This window comes from Dioscorea cayenensis, chromosome 4, assembly GCF_009730915.1.
Source record: "Dioscorea cayenensis subsp. rotundata cultivar TDr96_F1 chromosome 4, TDr96_F1_v2_PseudoChromosome.rev07_lg8_w22 25.fasta, whole genome shotgun sequence".
In the NCBI taxonomy this organism is placed as follows: domain Eukaryota; kingdom Viridiplantae; phylum Streptophyta; class Magnoliopsida; order Dioscoreales; family Dioscoreaceae; genus Dioscorea; species Dioscorea cayenensis.
In genome coordinates, this window is record NC_052474.1 from 12142515 (window position 1) to 12154743 (window position 12229).

The window sequence follows — 12229 nt, forward strand, 5'->3', positions numbered from 1 at the left end:
ATCCACGACGTGAACGTGTGCCTGTTTGCGTTACCCCGATGAAAGTATGGAATTGGGAAGCTATTCAAGCCAGATACTGTAGCATAGCACTGTAGCAACACGTTAGAAAGTACTGTAGCAGCACTGTTCACAGCCGGCAGAGAAAATAGGAGTTCATAGGATCTACAAGGGCGTGTGGAAATTATCCACGCCCGTGTGTAAATTCCACACGGGCACGTGAAGCATCCACGCCCGTGTAGTCGCCTGATTCCAACCCTATTTAAAGCCGAATCAGCCCCAATTTTAGGATTCTTTTCTCGATCTTTTCCCCAACTTGAGAGAGGGCTTCGGCTAGGGTTTCGAGGGGTATTGGCCAAGGTTTTGGAGAACTTCTACGGCTCTGACATTGTCATTCCTTAGGAGGAAGGTTGGTAGGGGAGCTTCTGTCGAGGCGTATCCTATACCGGACGAGGGAATCCTTGGACGACGAGTATAGGACTTTCGACAAGACCATCGACATGACTATCGAGGGGGTTTCTTTATGGATTCATTGCTTTTACATTCTATTTCTTTGATTGTACTTAGCTCCATGGAGAGCTAAACCCCTAGTGGGTACTCGGGTTTTGTGAACCCTAGGATGTATTTGTTTCTTTGAACCTCTTTATTATGCTTACAATAAGTTGATGTTTATTGTGAAATCCAACCTTGAATGCTTGATTGTATGAACATTTCCCCTAAAGTGACACTAGGGTTGAGAGTTCTTGTTGGTAACCTTGTGAGTGAGTGACACACCACGAGCGTTAGAGGAAGCTAGGTTGGAGAGGGTTGAGAGGGTGAGTCGAGAGGTACAGGAACGTCCCCTTTCCCCTCCGACGTGATAGATTCTACCTTCGTTCCTCAAGTTCTTTGCGGTCATAATAGAGTGAATGGTCTAAGGGATGAACATTCGCTGGGGCTTAGTTGTGCGTGCAACGGAGTGAAGCGTTGAGGTGATCTTAGTATCTAGGGCTCAATTGTGGTTAGGGACCTTCCACCTGGACCAAAGGGTTAGGTCTATAATAAGGAAGAGATTTATCACTTGGAGTCCCTAGAGCTCATTGCAACTCTATGCAAGTGCGAGGTGTTGAGATTGTTCGATTTCTCCTCCGGGACATGTATAGAGTTAGGCATAGTTGACCTTAGATTTGGGACTATGTAATTAAGGATATCCACGACTAACCATTGTATTGATTAGGAAGCATAATAGAGGGTTCTTGCACTTGAAACAATTATCCTAGGCGGAGCATTATCCGGGTACCCCATCTTTATCGATTGCCTTACCCCCTTCTTTACTTTTGCTCTCTTACTTGTTGCTTTTACTATGGAGAATTGAATCATTGTCACACACTTTATCATTGATCTTTTACATAGCTAAGAATCGAATTCCCTACTCCCTGTGGATTCGATACCCATTCACCCGGGATTATTACTTCGATAAACCCGTGTACTTGTGGGATATACGCAATGAGATCTTGTCAAACAACCTCTTCAAGAATTTGACCACGGTTCAAGCATCATTAGTAGGTAAAGCTTGAGCCTCCATCCATTTAGAGACATATTCAACCGCAACCAGAATGTATTGATTACTGTTAGACTTTTAGAAACGGGACTCATAAAGTCAATTCCCCAAACTTCAAATATCTCATAAAATTGAATTGGATTCTAAGGCATTTCATCCTGCCGTGATAGATTTCCTGCCCTTTGACAACTGTCGCATCGAAGAACAAACTTATGTGCATCCTAGAATAAAGTCGGCCAATAAAATGCGGTAGCCAAAACCTTTTCAACCATTCTACTTGAAGCATAATTCCCCTCAACTGGCCCGGACTGACAATGTGCAAGGATATTCCATTCTTCTTCCCTTGATACACATCTTTGAACTATGTAATCTGCACAAATGTAGAACAAGTACGAATCATCTAAGAAATAATTTCCTCAAATCACTGAAGAACTTTTTCTTTTGCTAGAATGTGAGGCCCTGCTTAAGAACTCTCCCTGACAAGTAGCTTGCAAAATCAGTGAACCATGGAGTTTCCCTCTGATTCTGAACTCTGAACTTGTCGAAAGCAAACACCACTGCTAACAACTATTTTTCACTGGTTGTGCAGTTCTCTTAAGCACTGTAAGAATCTTGCTAGCATAATAGATCGGTCGGAATTGTCTACCTTTCCTCTGACCCAAAACTGCTCCAACAGTATAATCACTTGCGTCGCACATGAGCTCAAAGGGCTTGTTCTAATATGGTATGATTAAAATTGGTGCTTGCACTAATTTCTCCTTTCAAGGAGTTTAGTCAATGGTTGGGTGATTTTTGAAAAGTCCTTGATGAACCTTTTGTAAAAACCTGCATGCCCAAGAAGCTACGAATCCTTTTTACATTTGTAGGTGGAGGAAGCTTTTCTTTGACTTCAATCTTTGCCTTATCTACCTCCATCCCTACTTGGGAAATCTTATGTCCAAGGATAATGCCTTCTTGGACCATAAAGTGACACTTCTCCCAATTAAGAACAAGATTTGTCTCTTCACATCTCACTAACACGTTTTCAACATTCCTTAAACAAATGTTAAAGGAATCTCCGTACACCGAAAAATCATCCATGAACACCTCCATGATGTCTTCTAAGAGATCGTCGAAGATGGCAGTCATGCAATGTTGGAATATCGCCGGTGCGTTACACAACCCGAAAGGCATTCTTCTGTAACCAAAAGTACTATAAGGACAAGTAAATGTTATCTTCTCTTGATCCTCTGGAGCTATAGTAATTTGGAAGTACCCCAACATACCATCAAGAAAATAATAAAACTGATGCCCTGCCAACCGCTCCAACACCAGATCAATAAACGGCAAAAAAAATGGTCCTTTCGAGTTGCATCATTTAACCTTCTGTAGTTAATGCAGACGCGCCAGCCCATAACTATCCTGGTTGGAAATTAGTTCATTCTTTTCATTTCTCACAACCGTCATTCCTCCCTTCTTCGGGACTACTTGAGTTGGGCTCACCCACACACTGTCTGAGATGGGATAAATGATTCATGCATCTAAAAGTTTTCCTACTTCTGCATTGACAACTTTCTTCATGTTTGGGTTCAATATTCTCTGAGGTTGAATCACCGACTTGAAATTGTCCTCCATTAGGATCTTATGAGTGCAAAACAAGGGATTGATGCCTTTTATATCATAAATCTTTCAAGCAATAAACAGATTTATGTTTCTTTAATATGCTCACAAGGCTCTCCTTCTGCTCTGGAGAGGGATTCAAGGCCATAATCACCGGGAGCTTTAAATCTTCCATTAGAAAGGCATATCCCAAATGTTCATGTAAAGTTTTAAGCTCAAACTAGGGTGATTCCTCAAATCAATGGTGCAAGGTCGGGATAGTGAATACGAGTGCTCTCTGAGTGATTAGAAGTGTGGAGATGAAGAGACGCAAATAGATTTTAAAAAAACCCCGCGCCTCTTGATGTTATGTTCATCCACACAGGCGTGTAGAAATTACCCAAACCCGTGTGACTCCACAAGACAATCTAATAGGGAAAAACACACACCCCTGTGTGCTCTCGGGATATGATAAGTGCTTGTGCGATATGAATGCGAAGCGTTTATTCCATACGTTGAGCATTACTTTTCTCAGGTTTTTACACTAATATGTGTGTTTTTATGTTACTTTCACGCCGGTAGGGTTGTGAGGGCGAGTATGAAGGAAAGAAGCCAATGTGGATTATAATGCACCGATTTTGGAGGAAATCTTGCTAAGGTTCAAACTCGAAGACATAGGTCGATGTGAGATGCTAGAGTGTGTGCCAACCTCCTCGTATTCGAGTTGGCACATCCATTTAGAGGGGCACAAAGGTAGTCACACTCGAGCATTCTGACTTATGCACATAGAACAAGAGCTTCACCAACGTGCCTATCATTGAAGATGCAAGTGATCCACGACGTGAACATGTGCCCGTTTGCCCGTATGCGTTACCCCGATGAAAGTATGGAATTGGGAAGCTATTCAAGCCAGATACTATAGCAGAGCACTGCAGCATATACTATAGCAGCATTGTTCACAGCCGGCCGAGAAAACAGAAGTTCAGAGAATCCACACGGGCGTGTGGAAATTATCCACGCCCTTGTGGAAATTCCCCACGGGTGAGTGAAGCATCCACGCCCGTGTAGTCACCCGATTCCAGCCCTATTTAAAGCCGAATCAGCCCCGATTTTAGTATTCTTTTCTCCATCTTTTCCCCAACTTAAAAGAGGGCTTCGGCTAGAGTTTTGAGGGGTATTGGCCAAGGTTTTGGAGAGGTTCTACGCTTCGACATCGTCATTCCTTAGGAAGAAAGTTGGTAGGGGAGCTTCCGTCGAGGCGTATCCTATACCGGACGAGGGAATCCTTGGACGACGAGTAGAGGACTTTCCACAAGACCATTGACACGACTATCGAGGGGGTTTCTTTATGGATTCATTGCTTTTACATTCTATTTCTTTGATTGTACTTAGCTCCATGGAGAGCTAAACCCCTAGTGGGTACTTGGGTATTTGTGAACCCTAGGATGTATTCGTTTCATTGAATCTCTTTATTATGCTTTCAATTAATTGGTGTTTATTGTGAATTCCAACCTTGAATGCTTGATTGTATGAACATTTCCCCTAAAGTGACACTAGGGTTGAGAATTCTCGTTGGTAACCTTGTGAGTGAGTAACACACCACGAGCGTTAGGAAAAGCTAGGTTGGAGAGGGTTGAGAGGGTGAGTCGAGAGGTACAGGAGCGTCCCCTTTCCCCTCCGACGTGATAGATTCTACCTCCATTCCTCGAGTTCTTTGCAGCCATAATAGAGTGAATGGTCTAAGGGATGAACTTCCGCTGGGGCTTAGTTGCGCGTGCAACGGAGTGAAGCGTTGAGGTGATCTTAGTATATAGGACTTAATCGTGGTTAGGGGCATTCCACCTAAACCAAAGGGTTAGGTCTATAATTAGGAAGAGATTTATCACTTGGAATCCCTAGAGCTCATTGCAACTCTATGCGAGTCCGAGGTTGAGGGGTTATCTAATTTCTCCTCTGGGACATGTATAGAGTTAGGCATAGTTGACCTTAGATTTGGGACTATGTAATTAAGGATTTTCACAACTCACCATTGCATTGATTAGGAAGCATAATAGAGGGTTCTTGCACTTGAAACAATTATCCTAGGCGGAGCATTATCTGGGTACCCCATCTTTATCGATTGCCTTACCCTCTTCTTTACTTTGCTCTCTTACTTGTTGTTTTTATTGTTGAGAATTGAATCATTATCACACTTATCATCATTGGTCTTTCACATAGCTAAGAAGCGAATTAAGTATTTTTATTCCCTATTCCCTGTGGATTCGATACCCGCTCATTCGGGATTATTACTTCGACAAATCCGTGCACTTGCGGGATATACGCAAGGGGATCTTGTCAGGATAGCACTCTTTACCTCTGAACACATCCACACGGGCGTGTGGAAATTCCTCATGCCCGTGTGCCTGACCCACAAGGGCATCCACATGCTCCTGTGACTTCTTTGTCCAACCGAGAAAAAGTCTAAGTGTTCCACAAGCCAGTGTGGAAAATTCCACACGGGCGCGGATCTCAGGGCTACTCACAACGGCATTCACACGCCCCTGTGTCTTCTCGGGATAGAGCTCTGAACGTCTAGAGAAACACATGCCGGTGTGGAATTTCCACACGACTGTGTGATCATAGAAGGTCGTTCAAAAGCAACAAACACACGACTCTGTGTCCTCTCGAGATGAACTCTGAACGAAAACACACACCGTGTGGAATTTCCACAAGGCTATATGTCTTTTCTGGTTAACTTAGAAAAATCTGCAGAGCTCTATAGAAAATTCCTGAACATGTATGCATAGTTAGAGCCTGTCTCTACAATACAAAATAAATCAGAAAATCATGAAACACATGCTCAAGCGACCAAGATACTCCGCCACACACATTTATGTACATGATAACACCAACCAATCCACAAGAAAATTACAACAATAACATCTAAAAGATCTAGACACCAACACTCAAAGCTTTATTCATGCAAATACTAAACTAACACTTAGAAAAACAGTAAAGACTTGGGTTGCCTCCCAAGAAGCACTTGTTTAACGTCACTTAGCTTGACGTACCTTGCCTTACCTCACAGGGGCTCATAGATGAAGGTTTCCCTCTTACCCATAACTTGAAAGCACGATGAACATAGTCTTTTGAAGTTAGAGGGAGAGTTGTCGAGCTTGTTACCACTCAAGGGTTCATCACCCTTATTCCATCCATGTACATCCCCAACAGCCTCGGGGCATTTCTTGTGGCATCTCCTTGCCCGCTTCATCTTTCGGAGCACTTTCTTCATGATCCCCTGGGTCGATGGTACCTTTTCCCCTAGACCAAGTATCATAACTTCTTCATCCTCCACTCCTTGGTCTAGCAACCCCTCGAACATGTCCGGATTCAACATTTCCTGCACATATTCATCAATTAGTTCATCGGTAATGTCAAGAAAATAAAGAGTATCATCAAAGTCAAGAGAATGTTGCATGGCTTCGGAGAGGCGGTAGGTCAACTTATCATCGCTATTCCACATTGTCAACTTCCCACCGTCCATGTCGATAAGTGCCTTGGAATTGCTCAAGAATGGCCTCCCAAGTATCAACGGAACATCTACATTCTCATCGACATCCAAACAACCCTAAATCTATCCTAGGGCTGGCTCAAAACTAGGTCTAAAGGTTACCAATGAATTCTTAAGGGTTAGAGCTTCACTCTAATCCAAAGAAATCGAAGAAACAATGAAATCTTACTAGTGCTATAGTAAACTTGGGAATACTACAATAACCAAGAAATTGCTACAATAAAACCGGTCCCTCAAACAATGGTTTTCTCCCGATTTACAACACCTAAACCAGAAATTTCTTTACAAACATTCACACAAATGCATAATAAACACCTTGGTTTCGATTTGAGCCTAAAATCAACCCAAACCAAGAGGTATTTCTAGGATTTCAAAGATTTTCAAAAATGATGAAATTCGAAAGAAAACCTTGGATAGAAGCTCCTACTGAGCTCAAGAGGATGAGAGGAAGAGAGTGGATGCTTTAAATCATCGGAGAGACTCGCCGGAGAATTTTTTCTAAATTGAGAAGCTCGGACGAATGAGAAGGAAATGAGAAGAAGAAAGAAAGAAAGAAGAAGAAGAAGAAGAAGAAGAAGAAGAAGAAGAAGAAGAAGAAGAAGAAGAAGAAAGGAATGAAGGAAAGTTATAGAAATTTCTGTATGCTACAGTACCGTGCTGGTACAGTAATAGGCTGCTACAATTACAGGTCGCTACAGCTACAAGCCTCTACAAGAACAATCTACAACAGTTACAAGCCGCTACAATAATCGACTGCTACAGTAGAAGAGCCGTCTATAGCTATAGTGAACTGGTTCTAACATGAGAAGTCACTCCTTATGATCAAACAGAGTTTTAACTTTGTAGGACTCTTGATTTTAGCACTCACATGACCTAGCAGGACCCAAAAACAAGTCTTTGGGATTAGAGATTTGATAGTGCTCGCTTCTGCTTCTTTTGTCATACTTATATAGTTCCACCTGTTGTGGATGTGGCTTCTTTTATTGAACTTTCTACCTTGCATTTTTTATCCACTTTGTGTTTAGTTAGTTGTTGTTTCGATTTTGCTGTCTTGTTTTACTTTTTTTTTTAAATAAATTAAAACTTATTCACTTTTATAAAAAATATTATCAAGAAGTGACAAGTAATTAAAATGAAGACCGATCATAAATTAATTATATATTAACAAGGTAATGATATAGAACCAAGTTTAGTTTTAAATTAATTACTAAGAATGACTTGATGAATAAAAAGAGTGACTTGATTAATTATATATTAATTTATAATTTAGCTACCAAGAACTAATAAATAATTTAGCTAAGATAATCATATAAAATGAAGACCGGTCTTAAATTAATTATATATTAATTTATAAAAAAATTAGTCCAATGTTAGAAAATAATATTTGACCGTTCCAAGTTCCAACACGGATTTATGAACTTGTTTGACTATGGCACACAGTTTCTAATTGACCATTTGTTCTTTTGTCATACTAATATAGTTCCACCTGTTGTGGATGTGGCTTCTTTTATTGTATTTTCTACTTTGCATTTTTTTTTCAACTTTGTGTTTAGTTAGTTGTTTCGCTTTTGCTGTCTTGTTCTACGTTTTTTTTTAAAAAAATTATAACTTATTTATTTTTATAAAAAATATTATCAAGAAGTAACAAGTAATTAAAATGAAAACCGGTCTTAAATTAATTATATATTAACAAGGTAATGATATAGAACCAAGTTTAGTTTTAAATTAATTACTAAGAATGACTTGATTTTGAATAATAGAGTGACTTGATTCGAATGAAGCTTACCAAGAATTAATAGATAGCTTAGCTAAAATAATCATATAAAATGAAGACTGGTCTGAAATTAATTATATATTAATTTATAACAAAAATTAGTCTAATTTAAGAAAATAATATTTAACTGTTCTAAGTTTCAACACGGATTTTATGAACTTGTTTGACTATGGCACACAGTTTCTAATTGGCCATTTGTTTGAGGCCCTACGTTGGCGTGCAACTTACCAATATGAACTCATGCGGGCCATCTCACAACTCCAGGTGTTTTTTCTTGAGGAAACTCTCAAATGTAAACATTTTATTTGAAGATATCGAATCACAGTGAAAGATTGTAATACAAAAATATAAGATTATTTATAAATGAATATTTTATTCATATTAAGAACCTAGAGGTAAGAGTTTGCAGGTTATATTATGAAAATATAATTAAAAAATATTTATTTTGTTTACATAGAGAACAAACTACTTAAAAAACATGTATAAAAATAGAATTAAACATTATAACAAGTGTGCTCACATCTTGTGTAACATAAGATTTGAACTCATTTTTTTTTAAGGCATAAATATTTTGCACAAAATAACTTATTCTAATAACTAAATAATGGTTAAAAAAAATATAAATTAATTATATAAATTAAATATATAAAATATTCTATAATATATTTTTTATTTTTAGGAATGAAGTCAGATTATGCACATAATTTATGAATAATCTGATAGCTTTGTTTATGAGAACAAGATAAAAAAAGGAAATATATATAATATGAAAAACCGAAGAAAATTACTTTTCAAAAATGGGTTCCCACCCACGGGCCCCGGTTGGACTCTTTCACCTTTAAAATGGCATCGGCTGTAAGACAATAAATACATTACGAACATTAGACATGCCACTAAACACACATCTGAAGTGGCGGTCCACTCAATGACCCACGTGTCATCCTTTGGCATGGTTTTTTACCGATCCCAGCAAAAACCCGAAACAGCTAAAACACATGTATGACGTATGTTGACATTTCCAATTAAATAAACATGTGGGTCCTACACTTGGAGTACATGTATAAGTTTCCCACGTCGGAAACCTCTTGTTCTAATTTTTCTATGCAATTGACCTGACCAGCCCTTTATTACCCAACACCTACTCCTCTTCTTTTGATCCATTCTGTTTTGTTTCCTCATTTATCAAACCATGCAATTTATATATATATATATTTTTTAATTAGGAAATCAGACATCTGGAATTTGATTTATTTGCAAAATAATAAAAAGGGAGCACACGCAAAGCATGTAATTATTTGTGTTTTTAAAATATATATATAATATTATATATTTAGTCACTTTTGTCCATGGTTGAGAGAGAGAGAGAGAGAGAGAGTGAGTTTAATATTATATTTTTATAATTTATATGTTTACTATATTTAAAGGTAACTTACAAATTTTTTTCTAATTTTTAACTTTAACAAATAATTGATTTTTTATAAAATTATTTATTAGATATGTGATAAAAGAAATATATTAAAAAAATAATTAAAATAACGTCCTCAAATATTAACATAATAAATATTGTTTTAGTTAGGTATATTAGTAATTTGCTATTTCTAGAATAAACCAAGAGAAACCTGATAGCTTCTTTATTACGCAAATTGTATATTATTTTAAACATAAAATATTAATCCGAACCCAGAAAAAGTCTCAAGAAATAAGTATACCATAACAAAATCAAAGAAGCTGCCTTAATTTGTGAATGAAGTATAATACAATGCAAACCACACAACCAAATATTTTTCAAACAAATTATAGTCAAAACATGCGTCTTTATTTGTGATTCAAGTTAACAAAAAGAAAAATCCCAATCAGTTACGCTAAAGGCATTCCAGTCCTGCACAAGATACAGACTTTGACAAACTCATCCCCTTAACTATTTATTTTTATGGGATAAAGAACAAAATCATAGGAACAACCAAAGCATGAAAGCAAGATGGCAAGCAGCCCAAGTAACCCTCCACCATTGCCACCACCAAATGCCTTCTTGCCAGGAACGCAAGAAGACAACAACAACAACTACTACTACGACTACAACAACAACTACAATTACAACAACGGCTACAACCTCAACAACAGGATCATGCTCACCGCCATCATCTCCCTGTGTTTCGTCATCCTGCTTGTCATTGTCCTCCATCTCTACGCTCGTTATGTTATACGTAGACATCTTGCCAACCGGCGTGCCAATTTAATTAGCACTTTCCGAATTGGTGTAGCTTCTTCTAGTGCTTTTGAAATGCCGGAAACTTATAGCGTAGGAATTGATTCTTCATCGATTGAGAAACTCCCTTTGTTTAGATATAAGAGAAGCGGTTCTGAGAATCCCACGATGGAGTGTTCCGTTTGCTTGAGTGCGTTAGAGGACGGTGAGATGGTTAGGATGTTGCCTGGTTGTAGGCATATGTTTCATGTTGGGTGTATTGATATGTGGTTGCATTCTCATTGTACTTGCCCGGTTTGTAGGGCTGAAGTTAAGGCAGTGATGGAGAAAGGAGAGACATCAAGTGGTAGTGTTTTGGGGTTGAGTTCTTCCTTTAGCAAGATGTTGAGTTGGGAGAGATCTGGGAGGAGAGTGCATGACGCTCCTGCTCTAAGTGATGATCCTGAGAGACAGTAGTTTTTTCTTTCTTTAATGTTTTTTTGGATTAACATATACAGCAACAACATCTTCCATCTCAAGACGACATGATGCTTCTTCGGCATGTGATGATCTTGATCGAGGCTGCATTATTTTTTTTTTCTTTAATTATATATGTTTTTATTTTGTTTTGGATTAATATATATTGGATTCGTAAATGTAAAGCAATGAAAACATATTCGTTGTTTGGCTTTATATGGGAGGAAGTTCTGGGTTTCTCATTTGATTTTTATTTTTATTTATTGAAAGAAAATTTCTAAATCGGTATGGTAAAATTTGCATTGGAAAAAAATAGTGACAAATTTATTATAATATTTAATACGGAAGTAACAAACAGTACATCAAATATATTATTTTTTTAAAATATTTTTTAATTCCGGCTAAATATATAAATTTATTAATTTTAAATGACAGTGCCAAATGTAGTGCCAAACATATTTTTGTAAAAAACGTAATTATATTAATAACATGTCAAAAACCGCAAGTATAATAATATATTAATACCATGCCAAATGCCGTACCAAAATATAAATATAATACTCCCTCCGTTCTTTTTTAGTTGTCACATTTAACTAATTTAGACCGATTAACAAAACTAGTTAAAATTATTTGATTACCTATATTTTATAAAAAAATCCATTACTTTCCAAAACTAGCTTATTTAAAACCCCACTAGTAGAGAATATAATTTAATGCTTATTTGATTTTAATTTATTGAAAATTGTACAAGTACATTAAATGAAAGGGTAAATTTAGGAAAAAAAAATACTGCACAAAGTTTCTAATGTGACAAGTAAAAAAGAACAGAGAGAGCTCCAAAACGTGACAACTAAAAAGGAACGGAGGAAGTAGTATATTAATACCATGCTAGATATTATGCCAAAAAATATACAGATAATATTATATTACTTCCGTGCGAAATATCGTGCCAAAAATATAAATATAATAATATATTAATACCGTGTCTAATACCGTGCCAATAATATAAATATAATAATATATTAATACTGTGTCAAGTATGGCGCCAAAATATAAATATAATAATATATTAATATCGTGCGAAATACAAGCCAAAATTACAAATATATTTATATATTAATACGGTGC

The 12229-nt window shown here is 37.4% G+C and overlaps 1 protein-coding gene across 1 annotated transcript; it reads left to right on the forward strand.

The window, feature by feature from the left end:
• The first annotated feature begins 10406 nt into the window (after positions 1-10406).
• On the forward strand, positions 10407-11208 carry LOC120259426 (RING-H2 finger protein ATL2-like). Its single transcript, XM_039267028.1, has one exon. The coding sequence runs from the start codon at positions 10418-10420 to the stop codon at positions 11099-11101; it is 684 nt and encodes a 227-aa protein (XP_039122962.1). The 5' UTR covers positions 10407-10417; the 3' UTR covers positions 11102-11208.
• The last annotated feature ends 1021 nt before the right edge of the window (positions 11209-12229 follow it).